This window comes from Agelaius phoeniceus, chromosome 16, assembly GCF_051311805.1.
Source record: "Agelaius phoeniceus isolate bAgePho1 chromosome 16, bAgePho1.hap1, whole genome shotgun sequence".
In the NCBI taxonomy this organism is placed as follows: Eukaryota; Metazoa; Chordata; class Aves; order Passeriformes; family Icteridae; genus Agelaius; species Agelaius phoeniceus.
The window spans coordinates 7285152-7307630 of NC_135280.1; the positions used below are offsets into that span (position 1 = coordinate 7285152).

The following is a 22479-nucleotide window of genomic DNA, read 5'->3' on the forward strand; positions in this document are numbered from 1 at the left end:
TGTCTTTGCACCGTTAGCACACAACCTAGGTGTGTTTTAATGGGATTTTTCAAAATTCCTACCCAGTGTTACATTTGTCATTAATATTCTGATGCAGTAGTTGTATACTCAGCATTTTTTTCTCTTGACAAGCCATAAAGAACTCACTATTCATGCATATTTAGGTAATAATTTTGATCTATAGTCATTTGCATATAAACTGGTGGAGTTGTAACCAACTCCTGGACAACCTCAGCAAACCCTTTGTGGGGTAAGCAAGCTTTGTCATTCAATTAGTGTGCTGGGAAAATATAAATAATGGAATCACTTTTTCTACTTTCTGCTCCACCATTTGGAGAACATTTTTTCTTTGTCTTGGTGGAAAATTTCTAGAATCAGTTGAATCCCTGGAGCAGAAAAGGTCCCAAACCCACCCCAAGGGTTGAACCCAGCCGTTGTTGCTGTGTGCTGCCCCCTCAGGGGCAGGCCTGGCTGCACAGCCTCGTGTAGTCTACAGTGTGAATCCTCAATTTTCCCAATAAAATGTGATGCCTCAGGTTTTAGCTTTTATATTTTCAGATTTTATACTGCTTTAGTGTGTGGATCTGGGGTTCCTATCAGGGGATGGTAAACTCTCTTCACAGAGCAGGTAGACAAAACATTTCCTTCTCTAGCTGAGGACCAAGGACAAATGATCCAAATCTCAGGTCCAGGAGCAGAAACAATGTGGACTGAAGAGAGAAAAACAAGAAGGATGGGACTTCATAAGCTAAAGCTGTAATTGGACAATTAACTCCAATATGCAAATGAACCAGAACTTATAAAACTGAGAGACCCCATGACTGGTCGTGCATTTTGTGACCATTCTGGGTTCACCTGGGGTGAACCAGGGCTCTGCCTGCCTGAGCTCTTGTGCTGCCCAAGGTGGATTTACTGAGGCCTCCTAATAAATCCCTACTTTATTCTTTAACTCCATCTATTCTCTGTTCTAGGTCAGCCTTCTCAAGACATCAAATGCAGTGATAAAAGAACTTTCCCTTCTATTATTGAAACATTAGCAAGAAAGGGATTACCAGAAACAGGTCTTTAAGGTAAACCCAGGTATATGAAATCCTCTCCCCCACAGGTAACCCAGCTGTGGGGTCCCCCCAGTCTCAGCTGTGTGTTCCTTTACCAAACCAGCTGAATTCTTTTGCCTGCTTGTACTACTGAGCCTTTCCCCCCCCAGGCTGGCTTAGTTGTGCCAGGAAGTGCCTGGAAGTAGTTGTGGAGATGTGCCTTATCTCAAGTGTTCCTTGCCCTTCCTGCTTGTCTTCCTGACAGCACCCATTAGGCTGCAGAGCTGGATCCAATGTAAACATTCCTGCCAGCCATGGCAACACTGAACATCCATGAATTACTGAGCAGTTTCAAAATCAGGGCAGCAGGAGACTGGGAAGGGCTTTTTGTACAAGACCAGAACACAAGTGGGCATGTAAGCTCCACAAAACATCATTTTTCCTCACTTAAAATTAAATATGCTTTCTTGTCATTTATTCAATATTTTCACTCTATCACTGACCATATATTATATTACTACTGTATTAGACTAACATTCTTTAGTGTCTATTGGACAACATCCTTTCAGTCTAGCAGACATTTCTGCTTATTGATTTTCAATAAATAAAATTCATTCAGTGTTTTAAGTTCCATATTCTCAGAATTTATAGAGAAACTCTAAGAATGGGATTCAAGCATCACATTTCTCCTCCTCTGAGCTTACCACAGCATTTCATATTTTATATTATACACACACTTACAGCCTCTTTATCAGTTGTGAGACTATTTTAGACACTCTTAAATTATCCAGATTAAATTGAGGCATTTTTCCAGCAGTGGGAGTTCAAGCTCAGATACTGCTGGCTAATAAGGAGAGAAAGCAGGGAAACCAGCTGTTGTAAGACACTGAACTTTTGCCTTTGATCATCCTTTACTTGATTCACAGCCAAAACCAATCATGTAGGTTTAGCAGAAGATAACAAAGTTTAGTGGGTGACAGAGAAATGGAGAATAAGCAATGTCAGTCACAGCACAGTGCCAGCCTTCTATTCCCAGAGGAAACCACCACCCAAATTTACAGCACCCTTCCAGTCCTCTTTGGGATTGACTGCTGATGCTCTAAAAGACATTTCTCCAGCCCTTACAGCAAGGGAAATAGGACAGACAAATGGGAGAATAGTGCATTATAAATTTGGGAAATTATTAATATTTTATATATTAAATAATTTGAATTGTATTTCTCAGATTTTTTTCCTAAACTGGTTTATTCTACAGTTAATGTCTCCTATCTTCAGGCTGTCTTCCTTAGAAATCTTTGATTATGTACTTTTCCTGTAAGAATTCTAGAGATGCAGCAGATTGTAGAGCCTATTCAAACAGTGTATTGAGTCATATCACTCCTTACTCCTTTCTTATTTCAGCAAATTAATGGTAACTTTACCAGAAATTTTCCAGAAAAAAATAATTCTGATTATTTCAATGAATTCTTGATGTAATTTTGACTCTTAAAACCACTTATTAGATTTCCTGTTGTATAGCATGGTACTCTTCCAGTTGTACACTATATTCTAGTAACTTAATATTAGAAATAACTGACTCAGTCACCTAACAAACCCTATTTGTGGTACAATAATGTTATTTTATTGTGTATGTTAAAATATATATTCTATGAAGATAGGATAAACATGGGAAATTTAGGAAATGCAGAAACAATAAAGAAAAAAGGGACTAATGTTACTACCATTTTAAAGGAACTGTCAGGGAGAAGACTGTTTCATATAATGAATCAAAGATTATATTGACTATATTAACTTAAATTCCTTTGACTTCTACTCCTGCCTTTCAGACATGAAATAAATACATCCAATGCAGGAAATCTTTTCAAATTCAAGCCCCAAACACCCAGGCTGTATCTGCTCTGGTATTGGTATTTACCCACCCACAGAGCACACAGGTGATGTGCACATAATGCTGTCAGCATGCACAATGCTAATGGACAACAGTGTCTCTGACAAGACAGATAAAAACCAGATAAGGCAACTTCAAACTTCACCACAGTTCTGGCTTCTTACATTTTAACATAAATCTTCATATTTCTATCAAAGGATTCATTTGGATTTCTAAATATTTAATGATGATCTCCCTCTTTTTCATTCATCGCCTTGAAAGCCCTTCACACTTCAAAAAAGGCAAGGAAATGATGTTATTTCTGCTCTGCAAATGTAAAAGCCAAGGCACAAATGAATGGTTTTTTTCAACTCTGGTATTTCAAATCTCAAACTTCTTCATTAAATTATGCTGGTGTCCACCAAAATGCAAAGCCATTTCTTACACTCCTTTCTTCTCCAAGTTACCTGTCACAGTTAGTGTAGAGCCTTGAAAATCAGCTTGCTCAGCCTTTTAAAACTGGGATCCCCACAATGCTCTTGTGTTTTCAAAGGGCACTCCCTAAGAAAGTGCTACTAAAACTGTATTTGCCCAGGCAAAACAAAATACAAAAATGCAGTGATTGTATTGTGCTAAAGGTTTATCACTGCACAATTACACTGTGGATATATTGGAGGAAGAATAACATTGATTCAATGGGAGTACTGTAAACATGCTAATGTGTATTATCATTGCAATGTGTGAAATGAAGAGAGGACTCAATGTTTCTAAATTTTGGTCAAAACCCCTTTATTTTATAAAAATCACAGGATTCATTTAAAATCTTAACTGATAAGAATGAATCAGAAATTAACTAACTTCAACTTGATGATTCAGAAATTAACTTAAATATTTACACACCAAATGAATTAGCCAACATAACACCACTGAACAGGGAGAGCTTGGTTTAGTAACTGTGTGTGCACACCTCCATTTGTCCAAGAGCTGAACCCTACACCCACAGACTAATGCTGTCCTTGCCACAATGACATTTTGTATCAGGCACTATTTATAGGATACCTTCAAAATTATTTAAAGCCAGAAAACTGCACTGACCTTTCACCAACCAGGGATTCTGAAAGCCAGTGAGGACTTACTGAGCTTTTTCCATATTGAGCAACACTGAAGAGCATCTGAATCCTTTTCTCCTGTAGCCTTACACAGACTTTCACAGGGCAGTTAATTACTCTTGGCTCCTCCCATGGTAGCTGTCAGATTTGTCTTCATACTGGCCAGCTGGACACCATCTAAATTTTCATCTCCCTGCCATCCATGAGGGATGTCCACTGGGATTTTCCAGATTATCTTCAGAGATCTGCCATTTTATCAATATGGCAAAATTAATCCACCAGTAGGCTTCAGAAAACATCATTCCCTGGAATTCCAGGTGCTGGGTTGGGATTCCTTTCCTTGATCTGCCACATCCTTTCTTCCAATGAGTTAACAGGAATCATTATATACCAGAAATTACTTTAAATAAAGTAATTAAGGATAAAACCCATTAACAGAAAGCAACTGAACTAGGAAAAACTTGTGTAGGCTCAGCATTAAGGCTGCATGTGAGTCACAGTCTATAGAGACTGAATGAAACACACAAACTGTGTTTCATCTTGCAATTTTGCTCTCTCACATGAAAAACTTACTGAACTCTCCTGTGGTTCAGCAGGAGATGCACTGCCCACTGTTCCACATTTACTGTGGAGCTGCCAGGTGGCTGTTCTGGATGGAAAAGGGAGTCCAGGTCAGGATCTGCAGGACTGCAATGCAGAGGGGAACCAGACAGACCAGGTAGAACATGGCATCGTGGAGATCTAAAAACGACCTGCTGGAACCAATGAGAACCCAGCTTTCAATATGAAGATTAACTTCCATGATCACTAAACAAGTTATTTTTAAATCATTCCCATTATAAACAAAGACATGCTACTGTACTGTCAACTCTAAGTAAAAGAAATAGAAATATCTTGTGTATTTTCTAATTCTACATGCAGATATGTATTATATATTGTTTTCTCTAGGTGGGAGGAATTCAGACAATTAGCATAGAAAGAGTTAATTTTAATACAACCTAAGAAATCCTGTTCACTACTTTCCTGATTATGAAATATAGAAATCCATTTAAGCAAATTTCATCCAATTATAGAACAGAGCATCCAAAAAGCTTTAATAAGACTGAAAAATTTGGAAGAGAAAGAAAAGTAGAAAATGGAAGCAAACATTTGAACATGAAATTAATTTATTTGAGTTGAAATCTGGGCTCTAACTATCCACATAGTGTGATGTTTTAGATGCTGAATGCTAGACAGAAATAATGATAATTGCATAAAATTCAGGTGTGGTTTCAAGGGCCATTTGAAATATCAAGCCTTATTCCATTTGGTTTTAAAATAAGTGATTACAAGATAATATAAGGCATAGAAAGAATAAATGTGAAATTAACATGAGTTTTCTTTTTTTGTAATGAATGCATGGCCTTTCCTCATTTAAATCTTCTCTAATGAAAAATAAATAAAAGCATCAGCAAATATGAATGAAGCAAGAAAATGCAAGAATTAAATGAGCTCCCTTTTATGAGCAGCATGGTTTCTGACAGCTCAAAGCATGCATTTTGGCATTCATCTAGTAGGAACCATTATCTACTTGCATTCTGTTAATTATGGGATTCTAATTACTTAAATATCAGGAAAGTCAACTCAAGCTGAGAAACAGCCCCTAAGTGAACTTTCTCTCCATGAGGCAGTTTATGTTCCTTTCTAATTTTTTTCCTTAGCATTCAGGGATGAGATAAGAGACTCACACAACAGCTATGGAAATGGTCCAAAAAACCTAAAATCTCTGAAAAATCCCCCAAACCTTGAGCAGGTTTTGGAATAAAACATAAGAGCTCCTCTGAATCATGAAAGGATCAACTCATGTCTCGCTCAGTTTAACAGAAAAAATGTTTGCAACCTCCAACAAAGCCCAGATTCTGTCCTTAGTACAGAGCCAGGCTCAGAAATGAGCACAGTTTATCTCAAACCATGTACATGTTAATTCTACAGGGGAAAACAAAAGCCCACAGGCTCACAAGTGAATCACTCAATCACTCGGGCAATTGCATTTGGGGCTGGAAATGGTCACGAGCAGCCACTGGGCCATAGCCAGTGTTTATTGGCAGGGACGATCATTTCCCATTTGGAGTTGTTTACTGGCCTGTGTCCAAGGGCATTTCCAGTGCACCTCCAGGAGAGGAGCCCACGTCATGCACAGCCCTGGCACAGCTGCCCCCAGGGCCTGCAGGAGCCCACATCATGCACAGCCCTGGCACAGCTGCCCCCAGGGCCTGCAGGAGCCCACATCACACACAGCCCTGGCACAGCTGCCCCAGGGCCTGCAGGAGCCCACATCACACACAGCCCTGGCACAGCTGCCCCCAGGGCCTGCAGGAGCCCACATCATGCACAGCCCTGGCACAGCTGCCCCCAGCCCCAGGGACTGCAGGGGCCCACATCATGCACAGCCCTGGCACAGCTGCCCCCAGGGACTGCAGGAGCCCACGTCATGCACAGCCCTGGCACAGCTGCCCCCAGGGACTGCAGGAGCCCATGTCATGCACAGCCCTGGCACAGCTGCCCCCAGGGCCTGCAGGAGCCCACATCATGCACAGCCCTGGCACAGCTGCCCCCAGGGACTGCAGGAGCCCATGTCATGCACAGCCCTGGCACAGCTGCCCCCAGGGACTGCAGGAGCCCACGTCATGCACAGCCCTGGCACAGCTGCCCCCAGGGACTGCAGGAGCCCACATCATGCACAGCCCTGGCACAGCTGCCCCCAGGGACTGCAGGAGCCCACATCATGCACAGCCCTGGCACAGCTGCCCCCAGGGACTGCAGGAGCCCACATCATGCACAGCCCTGGCACAGCTGCCCCCAGGGACTGCAGGAGCCCATGTCATGCACAGCCCTGGCACAGCTGCCCCCAGGGCCTGCAGGAGCCCACATCACACACAGCCCTGGCACAGCTGCCCCCAGGGACTGCAGGAGCCCACACCACACACAGCCCTGGCACAGCTGCCCCCAGCCCCCAGGGATTGCAGGAGCCCACATCATGCACAGCCCTGGCACAGCTGCCCCCAGGGACTGCAGGAGCAGCGCCAGCAGAGAGCCCACAGCCATTGTTTAACCACCTCATGAAGAGAACAGCACTCAGACACAGTTAACAGGAGGCTGGGGCTTGCATTTGGCTTGCTCTGCACACTGAAGAGGACTGCAGTTTTCAATGCTAACATTATTCCACCTTTACACAAAGAACATCTGCAAAATCACTCACACGTTCAAGCCTGATTTGGTTTCACTGGAATTATGCTGATTTAAGAAGGTAATATTACCTGTTGTACTCTAAAACCTTAAGTTATTGCAGGAATTATGAAACAATATAATACACAAAACAAGGAATGGGAAAATATTTCATTAAGGGACTGGGATAAATCAAGAGCAGATCTTGGATTTTATCACAATTACAGTTGAACAAGTAACTTCAGAAATTTCCACATCTACCTTAATAAAACATACAATGTTTCCCTAAACAGCCCTAAAATCATTCTGAACAGAATGACAGGTAGTTCAGTAATTCAATATGAAATCACTGACAGTTTAAAGTGCCTTCAATAAATAATGAAGAATTGCTGCCAAATAACTTCATTCTGAAGAACAAATTTAAAAAGCACTCTCAAGAGAAGCTGGTGGTAGTTGCAGTGGCTCTCCAGAAGAGGGAGGTTTTAAACTAGGCATCTTTTCCATAGCAAAGTAAAAAAAAATCAAGCCAAACTAAAAAAACAAAAACCAAAAAACCAAAATCCAAACAAGAACAAATAACATCTCAAGCGATACAGACTGCTTTGCTATGATGATAGAAGACAGGAAAAATCAGGACACTCCATTCTGCAAAGCACTGCTCAAATTTTAAAGATATTAAAACAAATATCTTTCAATCCATGACAAAGTGCTTAACTTCTGTGCAGTGCCCACACTTCCAGAGGCTGAGGCACAGTGTGTGAGCAGAGGGGAAGGATCACCTCTGCCCTGCTGCAGGACTTGGTTTAACCCCAGCCCATTCTCCAGTCCAGCCTGCCAAGATCCCCCCAGTGGCAGTGAGACCCTCTGTGCCTGTGCCACAGCCCCAGCTCTGTGTCATCCCCACACTCTCAGTTTAAGAAAAAGTAATAATTGTTAGTAAAATCAATTGTTAAAAATAATTCAGAATGCAGCAAATAGTGTACAGACTGCATATTCTGCCTTGTACCAGTAAACAACATTGCTGGAAACTCTTCAGACATATTTATTCAGGGCCCAAACATTTTGTTAATGCAGAATAAGGGTCCTCTGTACTATCTTCACAATTCACTGCCACTACACCTAATAAAGCAAATGCTTTCCAAAGCACTTAATAGATATTGTAGATATTGCCAGCTTTGGAGAAGGAGGAAGGACAGAGCTGAGATTGTATTGGCATGGGTCATAATACTTAATTTTATATAATTTGTGTGTGTGAAAATCTTTTTTTCCCCAAAACAGTTTGGGTGTATTTTAAACAATCTCTTGTACCTAATTTCTGTTTGTCCTGAAACAACTTGGTCCTGGGGCAAGTGTATTTTAACTGTCTGCCTATGGCAGAAATATGAGACCAGCCAATAGGTTTTAATATACATATATATATATATATATATATATATATATATAAAGTAGTTTTAGCTCAGTCAATGGTCTGAAAACAGTGCCAAGGGCAAACTGACTCCCTAGAAACAACTTTGAGCTTTCTGGTCCTCATGGATTGTGTATCAACCCTGTACTCCATTTGCAAGCAAAGGAAAACCCATTCACACACCAAATATACAGGAAACACAGGCAAACTGCTTCATATTTAAGAAATTATTTTGGAAAGGATGGGCAAGAGAAATATGTATTTCAGCTGCTCTGATTCACTAATCTCAGCTTGGTATGTTTTAGGCTGTTCCTGGCCTGAGTGAAATAAATAAAATTTCAGCATGACTCAAGTGAAAACACAGGATTTATAGACTAAGCATTCCAAGTATTTCAACCTCTATATAATAAATTTATTGTTGCTATAGTCCAGGGGCTATTTACCAGGCAAAAAAGATTTATGACTACTGTGATTTAAAATCCATCCACAAAGGGATCATTTCTCTGATTGAAAGGGATCAGAACTGCAGTTTTTATGTTTCAAATCTGAATTTCTCTGAATCATCAAGATGAATATATTCAGCCCTCTCATATCCACTTCCAGTTCAACCTACCAGTCTCCTGCAAAAATCACTCATCTTATTTGACATTATAATGAGGTTCATGTCCTCTTCACATCATCTCACTGGCTATCTACAGAGAGCATTAAAATAAGCTGTTCTCACACATAGCCTCAAACTTAAGCTGCCTCTGCTTCTGTCTGGATGCATTTCTGAAGACCACCTGTTGTTCTTTTATGTCATGCTTGTCCTCATACATTTTTTGTTGAAAATTCTTCAAATATGGAATGTTCTCCTAACCTTAGGTGACTCATAACCAGACTTCTCTCCCTCAGGAGCCATCTCCACAAAAGTCCATATAAAATTGTGTTTTATCTGTTCCTTTAGGTTTTTACTACAGGTTTAGGAGAGCTGTGTAGCTCTCAGGATATTCATGTTGTTCCTTCAAGTAAATCCTAATCAGGACTGAATTTTCCATTTAGCCCTGACTTCAGTTATTCCTTATGTTGCCACTTCCTCCTGATGGTCATAAATACAGCTTGTGACCCTTTCAGTGTGGTTATTCCCTGTTAATTTATTTTTATAAAAGCCCACACATGTCCAACTAACCAGCAACCACAGCTTTATGCTGTATTAAGGTCTCCAGAGACTGCAATGAAATCATTAGCATTAGAATGGTAAGGACTATTGGAGCCACAAGGATCCATTCCTACTCCAGGCAAAGTCTCTCCCTCCAGTGATTATACTGCTTTCTCTCAAAAAAACCCCAAAAACCAACAACAAAAAATCTGATTAACATTTTATATTATATATTTAAGGAAGTAGGTTTATGAGGTAAACAAAATGCAGATGCCAGGACAATATGTATCTTAATAGGAGCTATTAAGTGATCTCAAACATTTTCTTCTTTTATTGCAAAAAGCCAGGGGATGAAAGGTATCCTTTGCTTTTCAAAACAGGTAGATATCCTCATGTATATTGTTTAATAAATTATTTACTCTTTAAAAAACGTTTGTGCTTCTACACAGACAAAAACAACTAATAAGTATTTTTAAAATGTTAATGTTTTTGAAGTTGATGCAAAGTAATTGCTGATCAATTTTATTTTTAGATTAGAGGAGTGATTAATGTTATTTTCTAAGATTTAAAGTATCTCTTTTGAACTCACCTTATATCAGGACGACCAGGTACATTATTCAGGTTATAATATCCATAATGATTCAGTATTGTAACCACAATCATTGGAGCCAAAGACTGGGCAGGCTTGGTAAATAAAGCATTGGTTCCAAAAACCATAGAGGAAAGTGGTAATCTAAAATATTTGGGAAAAACCAAATTATTGCACAACACAAACTTATTAGTGTATTAATTACAATTGTGATTTTAAAAAGCTTGAATGTGCAAATGCTAAATATCATGATCCTTAGATTCATCCAGTTCACACATTCTAGCAGATCTACTCTCATAATGAAATTTAAATTTATTTGGAAATTAAAAGTTACAAACCTCTACAGGGTGTGTGTACAAGTACATATATATATATATATAAATATATATACACACATATATCCATAGACAGAGCTAGGCCCTAATTCTGAACTGACTTGTACTTAAATTCAACTTTGTGCACTTTGATTAATTATTGAAGTTAAATTAGACTGAAGAGTGCATGGAGAATTAATTACAACTGAACATTTTGCATGCATAGGCCAGAAAATGAGGTAATTTTTTCCTCATGAAAGCAACAGATTTGAGGGGCAAGTTCTTTACCAGGAGGAATCTACACTTACATAACAAGTGATTGAACCCACAGGAAGTTCTGTGCACTTTGATAAAAATCCAAAAGATCACTGAGTTGCAATATGCTATTCTGCAGCAGGTTTTATCATTTTTATTTCAGGGAGATAAAGAACCAGTTAGACTTTGAAATCTGCATTTTACCTAGCATAGGCAAAACTTTCTTAACACCTTTTCCATCTTGGCAAGGCCTCGTTCAGAAAATTCCATACATGATTAAAGTAATTCAATTGAAGCTAACAAAAAGAAAGCTACAAAAAGTGGAAGGACTTGGCTTATATTATAGTATAAGAAAAAAGAGAAATGACCTAATAATCTGTTTAAATTACTCTACTGAAGGAACTGCAGGAAACTTTACTCAAGTTCTGATCTTCACTTATGCTAAGCTGCTCTCACAAAAAGTATTTCTGTATCAAGGATCCCAGATCAGTTACTGCCTTTACTTTGACATAATTTATTACCAAAGAGTAACAAGGCAAACAGCAAGCTTAAAAAACCAGTAATGACTGACTTACCTCCTCTTGTGCTTTATTAAATCTGCATCAACAATATCTGCCAAAGGCAAATTGAACAAGCTAAATGAAGCTTGCACAATTACCCTAGAGAAAAACAAAATATTTTAGAAGTTCGTAGTTCTTTATTTACTTTATAATGAAAGTGTAACTGACATTCCAACACAAACACACCAACACTGATATTCTGCAAGCACACAAAGCTGAGATGTTCCTTAAAACATGGAGATCTATCTGAAAGCATTATCAAATCTGTTCTTAGTTGAGAATTAGAAATCAATATGCAAAACTAAAAGTGGGGGGTTTTCTTCTTTTTTTTTGCTGGACATTGGTGTAAAAGGTCGTGAACACTTTGACAATAAATTTACATTATCAGTAAATGTCATTTAAAATTATCAGGAGAAAAGAAACACCTCAGAAAAAGGGCAAACTGAAAATTTGCTCTTGAAATCTGGAAAAGACATGACCATGTGGAAGATAAACTTCAAGGTGGAAGAATTAGAATAGAAAGAATAGTTTACATGCATTCCTAGATCTGTATTTACAGTGTACATAGATGTATATAGATATGCAACACACACATAGAAACACACACATACAAAGCTGATTGTTAACAAATAGCCAAATGAAACAATAAATTAAAATATTACAATTTCTGTGTCATTAAACTTTGGGTGTGATGAGCTTTTACTAACAAGGTGCTTTGAACAACTAGCACTTTAAACATACAGTCTTTAGGTACCTCAGGATTTTTTCTTGGAGAAATCAAAACACATCTTCATCATTTAAAACATGCAGATAACGAAATTCAATTTATTGTTCACACAATTCAGTGTTAGAGTAGCCCACGACTGCAATACTGAAAATAAGAAAGAAAACAAGGTGGGGAGGGAAAGATGAAGAAAAAGAGGGCAGGAAAGAACATGGAGAAAGACAACAATGAAAGAGAACATGAAGAAATAAAAACAAACTGCTGTAACAGTACTCTGCTACAACCAAATAAAGTTTTGCATGTATCATTATGTACTTATGTGAAATTGCTCCAGCTTGGCATCCCACACGGAGCACAGTGTAATGGGAGTGGGCTCAGTGCTGGGTACCAGCCTCAGTCACCCAGAGCTGCTGCAGTGCAGCACACAAGGGCTCCAGCAGCACAGGTGAGGGCTGAGCTTTCCTAGCAAACAGTCCCTGGGGAGAGAGACTGATCCTCTGCTGGGCTCTTCATGAGATTCTCCTTCCCTTGCATCTCAGGGTAAAGTGACTGGAGGCACGTGCCTGCAAACCGTAATTGCTGCTTGCATTTAAAGCTCTTTTATTTCAAGCAGAAAATAAAAGCTGAAAAAAAATAAAATGAACAAAAAAAAAAAGCTGAAACTGGAGTTTCAACTTTTCTGGTAAGTGAAACAGAATGAAAACCATGAAAGCAGAGGCAGAATCTTCATGGTAAATAAAAGCAAGTGTCTGCTCTGTTAGAAGTATTTCAGCTGTGTCTATGAACAGGGAGTGGATTTACTTACATGTTTGTTGTGACATAAAATGCCAGCAGATAATAGTGTTCTTGCCCTAGAAGACACATGACAGCAGCAGCTACTCCTTCATAGTAAAAGGAAAATAAGATGATTCTGTAATAACCAAACTTCTTCAACCAAGCATGACTAAGAAGAACAAGGCACTGAAAAGATAATATATACACATATAAGATGAAAAGGTACAGAACAGTGTCTCAGCATTAGGACAGCTATAAAACACAGACCTGACATAATTAATACCCTTTAAAGAAAAGAAAAAGAAAACAATGACCCTTTCTAAGAAGTTCAACAAAATAAAAAAATAGAAATTGAACAAAGACAACTCTCTACTGGCTCATTCTATGCCACTTCTACTAGGTACAGTCTCCTTTCACTGAAAAACTAGCCACTGAGAACTGCTGTATCCTGAGGGAAACAGTGCCCCACAATGCCTAACTATTATTTAATGCTCATGATCTTTACTTTAGATATCCCTTGAAGTATTAGCTCTGCAGTATGGTAACTGTAAATCAATCATCTAGCCACATAACTGCTGAAAAGATGTATTTTCAGTGATTGCTTTTTCATCAATATTACTATTTTCATTGACATTTATAGAAATCACACATGATTTTTAAGTTGGCAAAGCAAGCTCACCAGGACAGCTTTGACCAAGCAAGTCAGAGGCTTCACTAGCAAGCACAGAAAGGCAGAGGCCAGTGCTTGTGCACGGCTGAGTTTTAATTTTGCCAATCTTGGCAAGGAGCAGATTCTGAGAATCTAGTGACTGGCTAACTCATGAAAATTATATAAAGTGCTGATTAGAGTATGAACAAAATTGAAGTTCTACATTGCTCTTCACTTTTCAGTTTCAATAGGACATTCTCCAATGAATTATGTTCTTTTCATTAAGTGGGCCTTTGTCACCATCTACATGTACATGGTCCTCATGTCTGTCACAAATATACAAAAAAGATCTGTGGATCTGTATAAAGACCCACATTTTCTCCTTCCTTCTGTGTTACAGAGATGAACTGTGTAATATTCAGATGAAGAACAGGAAAGAATTTTCCTTGTACAATTGTTCCCACACTGAACTGCTTTAACATAACAAATAAAACCAGGATGCTACGGTCAGACAAAGATTACCATGGCAAATGCTATTGTATAAAAAGCTCAAGAGTTCTACTTGATCAGGGAGGTAAAACAAATGTGGAAAGGTGGTATAAGAAAAGTATCTTGTTATAAGAAATTTAAAATATACTCCTCCCCCTGGCTGTTTTCAGGGATTTTGCTGGAAAGTGCCTCCACCAAAAATACTAAGGGATCATGTAATGCCTGCTATTATAAACACCATGTTCCTGTCTCCCTGTAATTGCAAAATAACCCTGTCTCAGGAAGTACTTATGACTTAGAAAATTCCTCACTACTTGCACGTCTTTAAGACTGTGTGTTTGTAAGGAAAATACTAACAGTGATGCAAATTCAGAGTTGTTTGTCTATGTTACAGCAACATTTTCCTTGTGGGCAGGTTGTGTTCCTCACATCCACTACTAGAAGGAACCTAAGTCAGAAGCTGAATTCTAGTAGAGGCCACTGAAGCAGAGTTCATAAAAAGGAGCTTTATTTTACAAGGGTTGGGTGTTTTTCCAGTAAGTGAAGTTCAGGACATTGCCATCAGAGAATTCTCTTATTGTATCTTGAGCTCAAAGGGACAAAACCTGAGAAAAATAAGGTCACAGCAAACCCTCCACGGTTCAGTGACCTTCTAGACAAAGAGTCTCTGGGGAGCAGAGAGGGACGCAGCTTCTGAAAGATTGTTCTTTTCACACTGTCACACTGATTTTATCAATAAAAGTGATTGCTATATATTAAGTGTAAAATTATTTAATCTTTCCTAACTTCTGTAGCTTCTGATTTGTTTCCAAAGTTCATTACCTAACTGCCTGAGGTATAGGGGAAAGCCCCAAAACTATTAAAGCTGTGATAAGGACAAAAGTTGAAATTATAGATAGTTAGGAGTTATGGAACAGAAGATATATTCAGGATCTCTATGTTTTATATGCAAAAGCCCAAATGGGAACTGAAATTGAGCTGTGAATTCCAGTTGCATTTTCATTTATCTTCTTATTCATATTACTTATCAAAACCCATTCCAATTTAATGAATATAACAGCCCGATTTTAAAAAATTCTCAACACCATCAGCACCTATGATGAATGTCAGGATACTCATACTTTGAGTATCCTAACTTTCAGCATCCAACAGGTAAACACAGAGAAAGTTTTTAAAGATCTAGAGAAAGAAGTTAGAAGGCAATGAACAGAGGATTTTTTTATTTACTGCAAACAAATATGGTCAAATTCTGTGGGATATACTTTTGCTGCTTGTTTTCACACATTACTCTTTCGGGTTCTCTTTCTCTTTTCAGTTCATTATTCCTCCCCTCATCCCTGACTGGGCTCTTCTTCTGTCTCTCTTCCCCATAAATACTGCTGACCAAGAGACCAATCAAGAAAATAAATGGGAATGTACTATTCTCCAAAAGCAGCTATTTAGAGTTTTGTTTGGTTTCCATGACTGAGATACCACATATTTTAACAATGCTTTCAATACTTTATAATTTTTTTCTGGTATTTTGAGCATTTTATTTCAGAAACTTCCTGAAGAAGAGCTTAGTCTTTCATTTTTAATACACAGCATTGGAAAACAAAACAAAAAATAATTCAGAATTCTGTAGATTTTGCTTTAGAAATGTTTGATCTTGGCCATGTTTTTCATTCCTTTATGCTTAGGTGTTATAAGTGCTGGAGGATACAAAACATTCATTCCTTGCCTACTGAAGTCTCACATTGTTTTAAACACATGTTCCACCAGCCTGTCTGTCTGCTCTCTCTACCTCTTAAACTTGATCAGCCTGCACTGAGGTATTTTCTTCTAGAGTGAGATTTAGAACTCATTCTGGCAAAAGCCTTATGCCAAATACAGCACTTTTTTCGAGGTTAAATGGATACCGTGAACTACTAAAACAACAGGTTTTCATATTCAGAAATAAAGTATGTCTACCTACCTGAGGACAAATAAAACCTGCTCCATACATGATACTTCTTACTGAGGAAGAAAGGACATCCTTAGGAATAAGATTATCCATGAAGATCATCATAAAATTGTTGTAGAAGGCTAGGTGGAAGACTTGGAAGAAGTTCATTGTTACAAAACATAGAAAGTTCTTCTCTGTCATAATCTGTTTGGTCAATGAAATTACTGAGGCCAAGGAGAAAGCTCCATTACCGTTTTCCAGCTTCGCATCCTCCGTGTGAACTTCCCTCTGCTCGTACTGACTCGTGCTGTATTTACCTGTGCAACACATACAAGCTGTCGCTAGCGCTGCGACCAAAACAACGAAGACCTGGAAACACCCAAAGTTTTCCATATTATCAGAGATGAGCCCACAGAAGAGAATGCTGGTGGAGCCCAGCAGCGCGGCCACCTGGCTGTACCCGATGAGGCGGAGCCGGCCGTCGTGCCGGGGGCAGCTCTCGGTGAAGAGCGCGCACTGCGCCAGCAGCACGAAGGTCAGCAGCCCATCGAAGGCACACAGGGCCACGATCAGGTGCAGGCTGCAGAGCCAGTCACCCTCCCCATAGAGCCTCCAGGGGAACCAGGGCAGCAGGAAGGCCAGGCCGTACAGGGGGGCTCCGTACAGGATGGAGAACTGGCGCCGCGCGCAGCACTTCAGCCGGGAGTTGTCCTGAATGTACCTGGGAAAAATGCGGATTTTATCGTTGGCTTTGTGCAAGTATTAGAATGAATATTGGATGTGTTGGGTTAGAAAGTTATGCTCTGTTAATTCTTGTGGCCTTGGTTTTTTTAAGATTTACTAAGCCTTCTGATGTTTACATTCTTGTAGCAAACTTTCTCACACACCTTCTTTTTGCATTCTTTTATGGAGGAGGAGAAATCTGATGGACTGTTAGTTTGTCCAGTGTCATTGGAGAGGTGGCACTGTCACCCTCCAATCCACTGTCACTTTTGGAAAACTATAAATGTTGGGGTCAGAAAATAAACTTCCCTTTTTCTTCACCTTGAGAGCAGCGGCGCGTGCGCTCGTGTTGTTTCATGTCCTATGGCGACATATTCTCTTAAATAGTGAGTTAAATATAGTTTTAGGTTATAACAAAATGTTAAAATAGAAACTATGCAATGTAGGATACTTTTTTCCTAAAAGCAAGGACTCGCACTGGGATAATGGTCACAGGACACCTACATCTTTCAGAGGAGGTGTAGTGGTGTTTGCAGGGGTCCCAGGACGAGGGAAGAGATGAGAATCTTGACTCCATGTTTCAGAAGGCTGATTCATTATTTTATGATATATATTATATTAAAAGAAAATTATATATTAGTTATTATTTTAGTTATTTAGAATATTAGTTGTTATTATTATAGAAAATTATATATTAATTATTTATGATATATTATAAATTATGTACACTAAAGAATAGAAGAGAGGATTTCATCAGAAGGCTTGAAAGGAATAGAAAGGAATGATAATAAAATCTTGTGACTGCTCACAGCCTCGACACAGGTGGCTGTCATTGGTCATCAAGTAAAAACAATTTCACATCCTGGGTAAACAATTCTCCAAATCACATTCCAAAGCAGCAAAACATGGAGAAGATTAAGCTTCTCAGCTTCTCAGGAAAAAAGATCCTAGCGAAAGGATTTTTCATAAAATACGTCCATGACAAGAAAGAGAATTTATTGCTCCATTTTCAGAAGAAATGAACTTCTTCCCACCCCTCTCGGGCAGGATGATGCTGTTAGGATTATGAGGAAGAAGTTGATGTTGACCAGACAGAATCCTGTGTTTGAATGGATCATGCATCATGTATGAGGTGTATGAACATGGAACAGGTTATTGTTTTTAAGGGTTAATCCTCTGTTAATGTGGGTCCTTTTTCTGGGCTTATGCTGCCCAGAAAAGGTAGCCGGGTGTCTGTACCTCTTTGCTTTTATTGTTTCATATTGTCCTAACTCAAATTGTCCAAATTATCATTACTCTAATTGTATTACTATTTTTATAAGCATTTTATTACTATTAAACTTTTAACATTTTAAAAACAAGTGATTGGCATTTTTCACATACCCAAAAAGGGGATCGTTGATGGCGTTCCAGATCATAAACACAACCTGCCACAAACAAGGGAATTTGTCACTACTGTCATTCTTCCACAGAGATTCTGCAAACACAGCGTATTTATTTAAAAGAAACTTCTATTCAGACAATAAATAAATACATAGAAAAGCTACTCAGAGTAGAACAGGTCTTAGAGTCTTAGTACAGCTACTTAGGTCTTAGTAACAGCTACTTAGAGTCAAAACAGACTCTAAAACAAATTCTTATGGGTATTCATAGGTTTAGAGAAATTTTGAAAAAATAAGATTGAGTAAGTAGGCAGGTGACCAACTACATGTGAAATAAAGTGTCTCTAGGACTCCACTCTTTCAAATCTTATAGATCTGGGCTTTCATCCTGCACAGCTCAGATATTACTCTCACAGTAAGGTAATTCAAAACATGAGCTGGCCCATTACTTTCAGGAGACCATTTACAACGTGAGCTACTCACATGGATAATGACTTGCAGGATAAATGCAGAATTTAAGTACATAGGAAAGCACTAATGTCAAACTTATCTATGGAGCTGAGGTGCAAAATCAGTTTAGAAAATTACTTCAAGCTATCAAACAAAAATCTTTTCAGCAATTAAGTCTGGAGATTTTTACTCTACAGACTGTAAATGATGTGCTTTATGTGTAAGTTCCCTTGTTTATGGATTAACTAAAGTCAAAGATAATTTACTGTTAATTAATTGCAATGATTCCAGAATTAATCTGTCATTAAAAGGATCACTTTGTTGCAACAACACTGATGCATAGCACAACATGGCAATCAAAATATTCCATTGTACAGTACCTGTGCCACATGAAATCCTGTTTCTGAAATTTTGTATCGGTTTAGGAAAAGCTTAACGTAGTAGAAATTAAAAATGCTGTTCATCATTCCAGCACCTAAGGTAGTCATAGAATAGGCCACTGCATTAGCATGAATTCCCCAAAGAATCTTCATCTTCCAAGAGTACAGCTCTCTTCTTCCTCAAGTTACAAAAGAGAATTACAACAATTAGTAGAATAATTTTCCGAATTAAAATAACACGGGGAATTTGCTTGTTTCAGAGCTGCAGAAATGTACTATTGGAGGAAAATGTTCCCAATCTTCCTTTTTTGTTAAACCAGAAACACATTTCCTGAGTGATAAGAAACTGAGCCCAAAATAATAAGTTATTAGATGACATTTCTAAGTATAATCAGTATTTAAAAGTCAATGGAACAAGCAGAGAAAAATTTGAAAGAAACCTTTCCAAACTGATGTATAAAACCACTTAAAAACCTGCTCTTGCAAACACTCATCTTGGTGTAGAGTTCAAAGTAATTGCATACATTTTAGATCTTTCTTGGTAGCTATATATTCTTAAAATTATGGACTATGTTGGAACAAAGTGACTCAACTCCTTATGTATTCCAATGCTATGAATGTCAAATGCAGCATGCATGTAGGTGAATATTTCTTTCAAAACAAACACCAAGTTTTGACCTTCTGTTTTAAAATACTAATTGTTAAGAAGTCATGGAAACAATATTTTCACCTAATAAACCATAAAACAATTAAAGCACCTTTAAATTAAAATGTTCATGATATGGAAGAGTTCATGTAAATAAAACGTAGCAAGTAGCACACACACCATTTTATGTGAGCCCAAATAGCAGAGATTCAGCCCAAGAATACAGATTTCTTTAATCCACCATTCAGATATTCAGCCAACAATTGTTTAAGATGCTGATCTTTTCCATCAATTATCTTAGCATGTTTGGTGTAAACTATGCCATGAAAGGAGCCAGTTCCAGGGAACCTCTACCTTTCAAAGCTGTTTAACAGCTACCTAAAATAGCCCTTGGCCATACTTCATTATACTTGATTCTATAAGCCCAATACATGATTACTCACAGGTATCTGGTTTTTAACTTATTCATTTTTACATCTGCTGAAGGAAGCTGTCTGCTATTAATTTTGATACCTCAAGTTGAAATTTCAGCCTCACTATGCAGAGCTTTACAACCTGCTTTATGCCAATAGTTCACACTTTGCTCCTCTGCATATCAACTATTTTACCGTAAATGCAATTTTCACATATCCATCAAAACACCTGCTTTGAATATCTGCTTGATCAGCAGCTCTACAAGCAGCTCCTCATAAAAATAACCATGGAAGAAACAGGAAATGAAAGCCAAGGCTCCTTCCAGCCTTCCTGTGGTTGACAAGGCGGCTGAAGAGAGGCGGCTGTGCAGGAAGGGAGGAACTTCCGAACCACCACACAAAAGCCACACATCAGGTAGGGACTGGGGGAGATGGAACAGGCAGCTTTTCCACCCCCCCACCATGGGAAATGAACTCTTGAACAGCAAATAAAGTGAGGATGCACTTTTGCATATATAAGATGCTGTGATATGAAACATGATGCAAAGAGTAGGTGACTTCATTTTATAGCTAAGAAAAAAGTCAAGCTGACAAACAACTGGAAGCCTATGATTTGTTTTATTAAAGCCAATTTACTTCTGAGAATGTGATTGATTTTTTTAAATATTTGAGAATGACCATGATGTAGATCTTCAAACTTATTTTTCTACACTTGTTAAGACAATACCATTTTCAGGGGACAAAATTTTGCATTTTTGTAGCAAGTTTGGTTTCACAATCTTTTACTGAGAAACCTAAAATTAAGGAAAAGGTTACTGAAAAGATGTGCAATTGAAATGTTTCTTTTTAAAAATAAGTTTGATACTAATATGAAAGTCATTACAATGAGTATGTTATTGGCAAATGTCACATTTGATCTTTCAAGCCTTCACAAATATACTTAATGAAATTACTTATATAGTGGATATTAGGGCTTTTGGAAAGGTAGGCATTTCACTTCTATATCTACCTGAGCATCCTGCACAGGTCTTCAAAATAGAGAATTGGGAAACTTTACTTTCCTTCCAATTCCACAAGCATGAGGAATGAAAGTGCTTCACACGAACATTACCAGCAGTCATTTCTAAATTGTTTGACTTGATTCCTTCTGACACAAATAAAAAATAGTCCCCATGGAAAATCTGAAAGATATTTGAAACTTCTTCAACAAAAATCTCTTAACAATGCACAAACTGGTCTCTAGTACCATGACTAATTGTAATATGCAGGATCTGACACAACTCGACCCTAATTGGTACATCTAGTCATGCACCTTGTTTATGAAATAGGTTCAATTAGAACTTGAGGTACCACACTTCCTTCCCCAGATGTTCCCTTTAATAGCACTACAATGAAATCATGCATGAGCATCCCCTCCCTCTTCTTAATAGTCAGCCTTTATATTGAGCAGGTTAAAGCACTGCTGAACATTTTGTGACTCACAGAAGGCAAATCGGTTTCAGAAATTTCTAGTGGTTACAACTGTGTTAATACTCAGAGGCCGAAAGAACAGGCTGTTCGGGCCGGTGAGATGCACTGTGACATTACCTGCGTTTCTCCCACAGCAGGTTGACAACTGCTAAAAGAAATTAGAGCAAAAGTCTAAAGAAGAAAAGTGGATTCCGAGAAATAATAGCAAACGTTGCCCGGGGCGCCCTAGCTGACATCCTGCCCTGCCGTTCTGGGTCCCAAACCGCTGGGTAATGCTCACAGCCCGGACAGACTGGTTGGACACACGGATCTTCCTCGTCCTTCTGACGTGACTGCACCACATCAAGACGGAAACCAGAATAAACGCGCTGCTAGTCCCGAGGGGTAGCACTGAGGGAGGCGCTCGGGGGTGCCCACAGAGGCAGCCGGGCTGCGGCACCGCCGGTGCCCGCTCCGCCGAGCCCGCGCTCCGGCCAGGCTCGGGGCGCTCGCAGGACTGCACCTTTGGAAGGGCTCGTCTGTTAAGAATGGGGAAGTTACGCTCGTTTTTCTCAGCAGGTCCCTGGACAGGAAACACGGCTCTCTCCGCTTTGTGCGGTAAAGAGGCGAGAGCGAGCGGCGGCCGCTCGAGGGAGGTGCGGGGATGGAGCCAGCCCTTTGCGGAGCGCAGGCTCTCCGTTCCGCCCTCCCCTCCCGCACGCCGGCGGAGAGGCGGCCCGCACCTGGACGCCACGCTGGGCCCCTCCTCACGGGCTCTTCCCTCAGCGCTCCCAACGCGGGGCAGCAACGAGCCCCGGCTTTCCCTACGCCAAGTCGCACTGTCCCACCCCGGCCTGTGCCAGCTCTGCTCCGTCACAAGCCGCAACCGACATCCCTCAGCAGCCGCGCCCCGCCATCAATTCCCCTGAGCGCCGGCGACCACCGCCCCTTCCAGCGGCACCGACCCACCTCTTGTGACGGGAGGCTGCGCACCGCGG

The 22479-nt window shown here is 39.5% G+C and overlaps 1 protein-coding gene across 1 annotated transcript; it reads right to left on the reverse strand.

Annotated features, from left to right (window-relative positions):
- Positions 1-3668: 3668 nt before the first annotated feature.
- LOC129127424 (transmembrane protein 180-like) lies at positions 3669-22440 on the reverse strand. The gene is made up of 8 exons (XM_077186957.1): positions 21042-22440; positions 18974-19152; positions 18145-18188; positions 16069-16759; positions 13008-13162; positions 11494-11577; positions 10350-10493; positions 3669-4765 (listed from the first exon to the last, which is right to left on the reverse strand). Exons 1-8 carry the CDS (start codon positions 21151-21153, stop codon positions 4636-4638), a joined length of 1539 nt encoding a protein of 512 aa, XP_077043072.1. The 5' UTR covers positions 21154-22440; the 3' UTR covers positions 3669-4635.
- Positions 22441-22479: the final 39 nt, after the last annotated feature.